This window comes from Fukomys damarensis, unplaced genomic scaffold (genome assembly GCF_012274545.1).
Source record: "Fukomys damarensis isolate Sample0158 unplaced genomic scaffold, DMR_v1.0_HiC HiC_scaffold_24, whole genome shotgun sequence".
Classification (NCBI taxonomy): domain Eukaryota; kingdom Metazoa; phylum Chordata; class Mammalia; order Rodentia; family Bathyergidae; genus Fukomys; species Fukomys damarensis.
In genome coordinates, this window is record NW_022900936.1 from 65,509,561 (window position 1) to 65,521,630 (window position 12,070).

Consider the following 12,070-nt stretch of genomic DNA (forward strand, 5'->3'; position numbering starts at 1 on the left):
GGGGGCGGAGCCGCCTCTCGACAAACAGCCAATAGGACGCGACGCGCGCCCGGGGGAGCCGCGCGCGTCAGGAGTGGGGCGGGCTCTGTGGTGGCTGCGTTGGCAGCTGGCCACAAACACAGCTGTTTGGGGCTGAGGTGGCAGATGGTAGCGGAGGCAAAGTCAGAGCGGGAGAAGAGTGATGAATGGACCAGCGAGACTTGCACACTTGGGCCGCCGCGAGCGAGTTCTCAAGTTAGGCGAGAGTTTCGAGAAGCATCCGCGCTACGCCTTCCACACTGTACGCTGTGAGTGAGGGCTGCGCCGGGGACCCACGGGGGCCTCCCGGGATGGCTTGAGGAGTTCTGACTACAGCCCCCTGGTCTTCTGGACGTGGGGTCTGGGCAGGTGATCCGCCGTCCTGTCTAGAGTCCTAGGGTCCGTGCAAGGAGCTGGCGTGCAACAGGTGTGGGTAAACCCTGGGTGAGGCCACAGACGGGAAGGGAAAGTGCGGGGGTCTGCAGGCGTGACAGGCGATAACGTGACGGGAGGATGCGCAGGTGCAAGGGAAGGTAACGTGATGAATGAAGCAAAGGGCCAAATGCAGGGCGAAGGCAAGGCTGGTGGGGCAATATCCTCTCTCTTCGCTTTTTCTCACATCTGATGATGAGGGTTTTTATTTAATGTGTTCTTGGGAAGAGATTCTCAACCATTCCAATAATCTATCTCATTTGGACCCCAAATTTCATTGTCAAGTACTGATTACTAAAGTACGTGTTGGTATGTGTTAATTCCTTTATGTGGAAGATTTTACCTCTCTTTAGTTTCTACCTTTAATTTTCTTACGTTCTCTGGAACTAATTTTAATAAATTATTTGCTTTTATATATTGTTGAAACATAGATTAAGAAGCTCTTGATTTAGCAATTGAATGGCACAGATTCCAGAAAGAAAAATAATAACATGTATTATTTTCTGTGTAAAACGTTCATTTTTTGCATAATAGCCCTGGTAGAATTCTAGGTAGGAAGGAAACTTTGAGACTATAATCTCTCATTTTTCTGTGGCAAATTTATAAAGTGGTTATTTTTTCACTTCCTTTCTCCATCCAGCTGCCCCCCGTTCCTGTCTGTCTCATGGTTCCACCTTTCTCATTCTGTCAGGATGTCCAAAGACGTTTTATGACTTACGCTCTGAAACATTTCATGGTTCAATCAAAACATTCAATTTGAAAAATCACAGACTCCAAGGATACATTTACATTTTATAAAATGGTTTTATTAAACAAAAGTAATATCCATTTGGTTGAATATATGGGGGAGACATTTGCCAACAGATGCTCTACTGTGTCCCTTGTTCATACTTTTTTTGTGTGACCCTTCATTGTCATCCAAAGTTTCCCACAGTGAGACACCTAGTGTGCTGGCTCTGTTCACTAGTTCTATTCTCCAAAAGTAAGATTTGGTTCTCACCTGGTTTTTCCATGCCCTTAACTCAGCTAGTATCTTCTTTCTTTTCCCCTTCCTTCCCAAGTATGCAAAAAATTTAGTACTATTTTCTCAGGTCACAAGGTTTAAAATTATAAAAATTTTCCCAAGAACATATTTTTATGTAATTTGGATATACATATTCTTACAGACATGATTTCCAAATTAACTGAATGAAAAGTAGCTTTTGAAAAGTACCTTACAGGTACTTAAAAACTTTTCATTTGTAAGAAGTTTCTTAAATACTGGAATCATCTTCACCATCAGAGTCAGAAGATGGAGCTGGAGAATGACAATGAGATAAAACAACAACAGTAATAACCACAATAATAAATAAATACATGTAGATGTTTGAATGATAAGCAATAATAAAACTAGATATTTGAATACACAGACCTATAGAAGACTTTAGAAAGGTTTTGGGGGTCTTTCTGTTGTGGTTGAACAGGTATACTAATGGCGCAGAATCATTTTGTATTTTTAAATATAAAACCTGTCCTTATCTTTTCCAATGTGATCATTTGCATTGTGGTCCTTGCTCTTTTTGTTTGTTTGCTTGTTTGTTTTGAGACAGGGTCTCACTATGTAGTTGAGACAGACCTGGAACTCACTATGTAGTCCAGGCTGGCCTTGAACTCACAGCGATCCTCCTGCCTCAGACTCCTGAGTGCTGGGATTACAGGCATATTCCACCAGGCCAGGTGGTCCTTGCAGGCCGTCCTGGCTCTTAAAACACAGAATGAGGAATGGAAACTGTAAAACAGACACTGACATTTATATAGGGTAGATGAATATTAATTTATAACAAGCACTCAGGCCAATGTAATTTGAGAGAAATCATTTTCTTTACATACTGGCACAGTTTTGCCTATCAGTAATGTTAAGGCTTCAAATAAACCTGTTTGTGATCTCTTTCTCTCTCTCTCAACAGAGATTTTAAGCAATAATACATGCATGGCCCAAGAGAACAATAATATATATCGACATATTTACCTGTTATGTATCAATATATATATATATATATATATATGAGCAATTATGTATGTTATTGCTCAGGATTTCTCTAAATATTATTGCTCTCTCTCTCTTTGTATACATTATTGCTCAATATGACTTTAGGAATGTGCTAAGCTCTCATTCCAGTTTTCTTATGTGTGAAATGATAATAATAATATCTGAATTTTGGTATGGATAAGTAAGAGCACAAACCATCTAGCATTATATTTGACACATGGTAAAAAGTAAGTAGCAGTCACAGTTAGTTTTGAAGAGTTATAGTCATGTGTGTATGAAGAATGCCAGTGAATGTAATTTACTTAAACTTTTAAAAAGCATGTATCAAAACTTAGCAATAAGACCTGTCAAAAAAATAATCTTGCCTGTGGTATGGAGGGCACAGGATGTTCTGACAATGATAAACTAAATGCTTAGCAATACATGATTCACCAGGTAAAGGAGTTGGAATAACATGACTCACTAGAATTAATTTTGTCTTTGGTCTAGTATTAGGTCTAGTATTATATTTGGATAAAGGTTAATAAACAGTAAAATACTAAGTTTTTGATGACATCAGTTTTTTGCTATTGCAAAATGATGAGCAGTGAGCACAGAAATGCCTTTTTATAGTTCCTTAAGTGCACCCATTCTCTAAAAAATAGTAAAGCTTCATTGTGAGAAAATATTAGAAATTATACTAATGAAAAATAAGATTAAAATTATGTTTACAGTTAAGATTTTCTGACAAGTATGATATCTTGGAAAGTATGGGTTTAGAGTTATTTGAATTAGTTCAAATTGTAGAAAATGAACTGATGCTAATTATGGATTCTTTTGTGACGATATTGACTTATGATTTAGATCAAGAAGGTCATAGGGGGCCAGGGATTCAGCTCAGTAGTTCCGCTGTCTGCCTCGCAAGCACGAGGCCCTGAGTTTGAACCCCCGGTACACACACACACAAAAAAGGAAGGTCACCCACAGCTGACTTGCTGTGAGGAGATGGAGTCAGGTTGGAGTCAGGTCCTTTTGACCTGGAAAGGTTTATCTCCCTCCCTAGCCCCTCCTTTCTCTCTCTACCTCTTGTTACCTTGCTTTGAGCAGCTTTCCCCACCTGGCCCTTCCTCATTTTGGTTTCTGCCTTGGCGCCTGCCACCAAGGACTGAAACCTCTAAAACTGTCAGTCAAAATAAACCTCTCCTCCTTTAAGACATGGGTGTTGGGATACAGTTTCAAATTAGGAAATTGACAACACTGTGACATTTTGTATTGCTCAGCTGAAACAATCACAATAATGTTAAACATTAATAGAAAAGGGTTAAATATAAACTAGAAAATGTTTTATTCTTTGTGCAGTATATTAAGTAATTACATTATAAAGCTGAAGAAGTAATATTAATAGAAGTCTATAGTTCAGAGGAGAATAAATACATTCAGAGCAAATAGTAAAATCAGTGGTAGGTTTCCAAGGAAAAATAAAAAATAAACTAGATAACTTAGAAAATAATACATTTGACATTTAGAGCATATGGAAAACATGAATATGAAGTTATTCAAATTCCTTAATTCTAGAAATGTAACCTCCCTGAAACTTAAACATTTTATAATTAAAACTTGTTTGAGGGCAAATAGACAATATTATTTGACAAAGCAAGTAAAAAGTGAAATGTATTAATCCTAACAGTAGGATAATTAGAAATATAAATTGGTTCAGAATAGTTTTGATAGTTATTGATAATATTTGGGCTTTTATTAAGTAAAGATATAGACCTTTTGAGTACAATTCTGTCTTGCAGTTAATCTCATGTACTGTATATATCTACATAAGCTGCAGGGGCTTGTAAATCCTTTGAAATTATACAGTATTTGATATACATGTTCAAATATGCAATTTTCTGTGGAAATGATCTGTAACTGGTCTATAATCTTCATCAGGTTCTCACAGGAAATCATAACTATCCATCATTTTCTAAAACTGCTCCTTACAAAAGTTAACTATGGATATAAGGCAAAAAGGTTATATAATAAGATGGATAAAGTGTGTGGTTTAGATTCCTGACTTGATCATTTAATGACTTACTATGTAGATTGATATGGGTTTTAAAATGGCTTCCATATTTTAGAAGTTTTTAAACTTGTTTAGTATGTGACATCTTAGTACCCTAAATTCTTTCTAGTTGGTAGGTTTTAATAGCATTATTTGATTTAATTCAAAATTAAAGATTTTTTTAAAATCTTGAAGTGGCAAATTCAGATTTAGTTAAATCTATACTTTTAGCAGTAGCAGTTTTTTGTTTTTTGTTTTGTTTTGTTTTTTGGTGCTGAAGATAGAGTTCAGGTCCTTGTGTTTGCGAGGCAGGTAGCAGCACCACTGAGCTAAATCCCTGCCCTAGTAGCAGTTTTATTAAAGATAAACAAACAGGCTCTTCAGAGTGAGTTTGGGCCAAGTAAACGTAGGAAAAGAAATGCACTCTGCATGAAGTGTATAAGGGCAGACCACGTGTAAGAGTGAACACAGTGGCCTACACATTCTTTAGTGGTATAATTATCCATAAAAAATTCAAACTGTTAAAAAGATAACTTTTTCTGAAGTTTCTCTATTAATACTTTGGGAAACTATAAGAATATTTTGTGTATTTATGAATTTATTCTGCCAGAATGGCAAACAAGTGATACTAGATGCCAAAGGTGGTTCAAGAAAATTATGGGAAGTAGGAAGGGGGACAAGGAAGGGGAGAGGGGAAAAGAAGGAAGGGAAAAGAAAAACAAAAGAGAATAGAAGAAAAAGTGGAAATAAAACTTGTAAGTGAGGAGAAGAAGGGTTGAAGGAAGGAAAGGGGATTGAGGAAAGAAAGAAAAATAAAGATATATTATGTACAGGTACAAATTCCCTACAATGAGTGTGATCACACACATATACAGAGTGTACCAATAAAATTATAAAAAAGAAAATTAGGGGAGACCAAGACTGAAAATTAAAAATGTTCTGTCTATATTAGTCTTTCAGCAAGTTATGTAAACACTGACATTATTTACCTTTTAGCAATAGAGCATTTTAGTTTAGTTCACTTTAAACAGAATTCTAATTTGAATAATATTGTTTTGAAAAATATTGTTTTAGAATACAGCTATTTTTTTTCATAGAGTTAAGCATACAAAAATAAAGTGGGACCTACATTTGTGGCACACAGTAGTGATTCTAGCACTAATAAGCTTGAGTCTAGCCTGAGAAACAAGTAACTTAGGCCCTGTCTCAAAATTTAAAAATTTAAAAAGGGCTGAGGATATAGCTCAGTTTAAAGGCCCTAGTTTAATGCCAGTTATGACAAAAAGAAAAAAAAACTGGGTTGCATTTTATTTTTTAATTTTTTAAATTTTATTTTTAATAGGAAGACTCCTAATCACTTTAACTGCTGATTTCTCAAAACTACTTAGCCCTCTGAAATATGCTTTTTTATATCAAACTTATTGCTCTATTTTATAAAAAAAACATATTAGAGAACCTCTAGAGGTTTGTAAGCAAAGAAGTAATATAATGAGATTTGTAGTTTTGGAACACTTTTGGAATATAGGTTGAATGTAACCTTTTCTAAAATGCTTAGGACCAGAAGTGTTTCAGATTTCTGAAGTTTTTGAATTTTAGAATATTTGTATATCCATAATATTTTGGCATGTTTAAGTCTAAACACGAAATTCATTTATCTATATACAATTTATACATGTAGCCTGAAGACAATTTCACATAAAATTTATATCCATTTTTAGATGACTTCAAACCTGCTTCTATTGACACTTCTTGTGAAGGACACCTTGAGGTTGGCAAAGGTGAACAGGTGACAATAACTCTGCCAAATATAGAAGTAAGTATTTCTATACATTATCATTAAAATGATTTTTTTGGGGAGGGCAGAGGTAAGGGGAAAAAAATGAGAATCAAGACTTGCCATGTAAAGGTACATGATCCCAACAATGAATGTAACTGTACTGTATCCCTAAATGTACCAATAAACTCAATTAAAAAAAAAAAAAAAGATTTTTTTGGCTGTATTTCCACTGAATGTAAATGAAAACAATTGCACAGTTCATGTAGTAATGGTTAATTAATTAATAAGCACAGAAGAGCAAAAATCCATATCTTCAATTACTTTGAATGAAACAATTTAAAAATACTGTTACACATTTCTAAATCTATTTAATAATTTTAAGAATTATCATAGCAAATGATTTTTTAAATGGAGAGCTAAACAAGTATTTATTAAATTCTGATTATGAGCCAGATTTTATTTTTAGAAGTAAGGACAATATATGTTCCTAGCCTTCTAGTTCTAATTTCTTATAGCATGCAGACACAAAAATATCTAGTGGTTTAAATTCATGAATATAAAAATTCTGTGTGAGCACATAAATGGAATCAAATACTCTGATGCCATCTCAAAGAGCTTCACAAAGCAAACAACAATTGAGCTGAGTCTTTAAAGTACAAGTGGCATTTTAGCAGGTAGACAAGAGTAGGATTCTCTCATTAAACAGAATAGTATGTGAAATTCTCTAATACTGAAAGAACAAGAAGTTTGTGGAACAAATAACTTTATCTTAATCACAGTATAATGGAAAATGATTAGGCATAGAAGTTAGAACAGTAGCTTGGGATCAGAATGTGAAGGATCTTTATGGTATAATATAGAATTTGGATTTTATCTTATAGATATTCAAGAACTATCAGAGTTTTTTAAGCAAAAAAATAAAATGATTCGATTTGTAATATTGGAGGGATTTCAGAGTATCCCTTATCCAAAACACTAGGTACCAAAAGTGTTTCAGATTTCTAAATTGTTTGAATTTGGGAATATTTGCACTTGTGTAATGTGATATCTTGGGGATGGGACCTAAGTCTAAGTCATTTATCTTTCATGTACACCACATACACATAACCTGAAGGTAATTTTATTTAACATTTATAATAATTTTTTTGTATGAAACAATTTCAGAGTGTAGAACTTTCCATTTGTGGTGTCATATTAGTGTTCAAAAAGTTGTGGATTTTGGGTTTTCAGATTAGGGATACTCAATCTATAGTTTGAGAAATGGGTTATAAAAAAAGACACTAGGAGAAAGGAGAAAGACACTACCCTAAAGGTGTTGGGAAGGTGGGATGGGTAGGGGAAGGGTAATAAGGGAAAAGAAAAAAAAATGTGAGATAATGAAAAGAAGGAAATAAAGTGTTTGTAGATGAGGAGGGGAGGAGGGGGTGAGGGGAAGGCAGGGACAAGGGGTAAAAATGAGAACCAAGACCTGTCATGTAGAGGTACAAGATCCCAACAATGAATGTAACTGTACTGTATCCCTAAAATGTACCAATAAACTCAATTAAAGCTGAAAAAAAAGGACACTAGGTCATGGAGGCCTTAACCAAAAGTTTTGACCATTTTAAAGTTTCCAAATGTATCCAGAGAGTAATTGCATAAAATACAAGTTACGTGTTACATGGTCTAGCTTTCTTAGTCCTTGAGTTAGAAAGTTTTTAGTATTCAGATTTTTTATTTTATTTTATTCTGACTTCATCTATCCTTAGAGAAAACCAAGATTATAACTGTGTACTTTTACATATAAAGAAAATCTTAAACTATTTGAGATTTGAAGGAAATTTTTATAGTAACAATAGTTTTGTGCTAATCTCTTCACATTTTCTCTTAAGCATCAATGAGATGGCTTTGGTAGAGTTATAATAAGCTCTTCTTCCTCTAGACTTTTTTTTTCTTGTTTTTATCAGTCAGCACCATTTACTGAGACCTCAGTATTATGTTACACTGTAAATACTTCCTAAGGCTAACTAAAATCTAAGGGGCTTCTCATTATTTGTCATTTGCTTCCTTAAAAACTGAAAGGAAAAAGCAGATCGGTATGAAGTGTTATGGATAACTTAATGTTTGCATTATTATTTTTTGGATGTTTGTTCAAAATCTTATGCTTCTAAAATAGTTTGAAAATCGTCTAGTTTAAGAGAAATTGATTAACTCTTCAGTGCAAAAATGAGTTAATGATTTATTGTATATTTCAAAATAGTCAAGAGGCCTTTGAATGTTCCCAACACAAAGATATAAATTTTGAAGTGAAGAATATGCTAACTACCCTGATTTGATCATTTCACATTGTTTATATCACATTATACTCCATAAATATGTGTAATTCTTATTTGTCAATAAAAATAAAAAGATTAATATGTGAAAAAATAGTTTGGAAATTTATTCTGCAATAACTGTAAGGATTCTATCCTTTATGATATGTACTTAAAAATAACTTAAATCAGTCACATAGTTTTTTTTTCAGCTTTAATTGAGTTTATTGGTACATTTTAGGGATACAGTACAGTTACATTCATTGTTGGGATCTTGTACCTCTACATGGCAAGTCTTGATTCTCATTTTTTCCCCTTACCCCTACCCTCCCTTCACCCCCTCCTCCCCTCCCCATCTACAAACACTTTATTTTCATCTTTTCTATATCTCACATTTTTTTCTTTTCCCTTATTACCCTTCCCCCACCCATCCCACCTTCCCTACACCTTTAGCTCCTTTCATCTCATTTCTAAATGACAGTAATCTTATTAGGATCTTATGTTTTATTGCAGATTATTCACTCAGTCACATAGTTTTAAAAGTTATTGGAAATCCTTAACCTGACAATGGGAACCACCAGCCTATGATCTTAGGCTACTGGTACCAACCTATGACATGTGTTACTGTGTTTTTCTTTTGAGATGAAAGATGTTAATGTAGAGTTGTTTTTTTTTTTTTCTAAAGTAAAACCTCAGTGTTAAGGTTTAAATGAAGTGTTGGCACTTTGTGATAAATGTGAGTTTTGGATTGCACTTTGACACTCACTCTCTAAAAGGTTCACCATACCTGTCTTAGATAATACTATTATTGATCAGTAATGGTTAGTTTGCAGAAAAACTTCAGTTGAATTCTTCCTTGCCATTAGATTCTTATTTTCTCAAATTGCAATCCTCCCATCCTCATCTTTTTCATTGCTCTTCTAAAGGAAATGTGGACTCTTTCATGTATTAATAAACCTTTTCAATTCACTCTTATCCTGCTTAACCAAGAGTTACTGTGTACCATGTGTTTGATTATGGTCTCAATTGAAATACTTCTTAAAGAATGACAGTTCTGTCACATCTTGGGGAGGGGTATACACCACACTACTCCACTGCTCTGCTGGAATACACAGGGATCCTTCTGGGATTGTAAAACTCTCAGTCTCAGTAATGAACTAAACAGGAAGAATTTTAAATAAGAAAGTTTATTTGAAAAAAAAGATGGAAAAGAAAGTGATAACAGGATATGATACAGGAGATGAAATATAAAAATATTATATCTCCAAACCTGTTAGATGTCTGATATGCAGAGTTTATGTTCTCTAAAAATCGAAGAATGAATTCTAGTAGAAACATATTTATTGATAGAATAGCTCCTGAGAGGCAAGAGGGGTCTCAAATGGGTAGCTGGAGATCCCATTTTACAAGGGAGTTTTATAGAGTAAAACCCACGTGGGTGCAACATGGGTTACAACTATGATTAACCAATAAGATTACAAGTATAGTAACTTAGGTAATAGTGATCCTGTTGGGAAACAAGTCATATAACAAGTTTGCTTGGAAAGACAAAGATTTCTAGGGCCAGGGATTTAGCTCAGTGGTACCACTGCCTGCCTCACAAGTGCAAGGTGCCGAGTTCAATCCCTGGTACCAAAAAAAGAACAAAGATTTCTAAGAAGTGATGGGTCTAGAGGTGTTTGGTCACTCACCAGAGTGACTGATGTCAATCTAGGCTTCATTAGGCCCTTTTAGGAAGTATGCGGGCTTAATCATTTTGTCTTTATCTTGAGGCCTGGTCTCCAGCAGATGTGTCTCCAGCCACAGTTGTGATGTGTTTTTACCTTTGCCCTGACTTTCTCAAGAATCTAGAACTATCAGACTGCCTGTAACATTTCTGTCTAATTTAGCTGTCTGTAATAAAAGGAGATGGACACCTACCTTCAGAGGGAAAGGGGCATCAGAGATATGGTACCATGTAATGTTCAATACCTGTTTACATTATTTATCTCCTCAAACATTTATCATTTCTTTGTAGCAAAACTTTCAAAATCACTTTTCTAGTTTTTTGAAATTTATAATACATTATTGTTTTCTGTAGCTACAATACTATGTAATAGTACATCAGAGCTTCTTGCCCATCTCTAACTGTTATTACCTATTGATGACCATCACTGCCCTAACTCTGCCTGCCTTTTGGTAAGCACCGTTCTACTCTCAACTGCTGTGAGATCAACTTTTTTAGACTCAGCATATGTGTTAGGTTATATGACACTTTTCTTTCTGTCTGAGTTATTTCACTTAATAATCTCTAGTTACATACATGTTGCAAATGGCAGGATTTCATTCTTTTTTTAAATGAATGAATAGTATTCCATTATGTATATGCACCACATTTTCTTTATCCATTCATTACTTGGTAGACACTAAGGTTGTCTCAATTTTTCGGCTACTATGAATTATGCTATAATGAACATAGGCTTGTATGTGTCTCTTTAACATATTGATTTTATTTCCTTTGCATATTTAACAAGGAGTGAGATTGTTGGATTCTATGGTAGTTTCATTTACAGTTTTTTGTATAATCTCTATACTGCTTTTGTATAATGCCAGCACTAGTTCATATTTCCACCAATAATGTAAATTTTAGTGTGATTTTGATTTTCATTTCCCTGATGATTACTGATATTGACTATCTTTTCATGTCCTCTTGGCCATCTGAATTTCTTCCTCTTTTTAAAAATTAATTTTATTGGTACATTTTAAGTATACAATATAATGACATTCATGGTTGGAAATTTATACCTTTACATAATATATCTTGGTTCTTTTTTATTTTATTTTTTTGGTACTGGGGATCAAACTCGGGCCCTTGTACTTGTGAGGCAGGCAGTGGAACTACTAAGCCAAATCCCCAGCTTTTCTTCTTTTTTCCCCATGCCCCTGCCCTCCCTTCAACCCTCATACCCCTCCCTATTTACAAAGATTATGTTTCCACTTTTTCCTTTTCTCATATTAATCCTATTAAGTTCTTTCCTTTCCCCAACCTATATTTCTTCTTTTGAGAAGTATCTACGTAGATCTAATGTCTGTTTTTTCACCAGATCATTTTTTCTTTCTACTGAGGTCTTGGAGATTTTTATATATTATGAATACCAACCTGTTGTCAGATATATACATTGCAATTATTTTATCCCATTATGTAAGTTGTCTCTGCACTATGTTGTTTTCTATGCTGTGAAAAGGCTTTTTGCATTGGTGTAATCCTGTTTGTCTATTTTTGCTTTTTTACCTGTCCTATTTGTTTTTAATGCCAATACCATGCTGTTTTGTTCACTATAGCTTTATAATATGTTTTAATGTCAAATAGCGCATCCTACTTTCTTCTTGTATTTTTTTTCCTTTTTAATGAGTTTATTGGTAAAATCTAGGTCTACAATACAGTTACATTCATTACTGGGATCCTGTACCTTCACATGACAGGTATTGGTTCTTATTTTTTCCCTTTGTCCCAG

At 34.5% G+C, this 12,070-nt stretch overlaps 1 protein-coding gene across 1 annotated transcript in view; it reads left to right on the forward strand.

The window, feature by feature from the left end:
• The first annotated feature begins 37 nt into the window (after positions 1 to 37).
• The window catches only part of Eaf2 (ELL associated factor 2), a 44,925-nt gene continuing 32,892 nt past the window's right edge, over positions 38 to 12,070 (forward strand). Inside the window, exons 1-2 of the mRNA XM_010629989.3 lie at positions 38 to 287; positions 6,227 to 6,321. Of these exons, the coding sequence (XP_010628291.1) occupies positions 182 to 287; positions 6,227 to 6,321 (201 nt within the window). The 5' untranslated portion in view covers positions 38 to 181. The remainder of the gene's footprint in view (positions 288 to 6,226; positions 6,322 to 12,070) is intronic.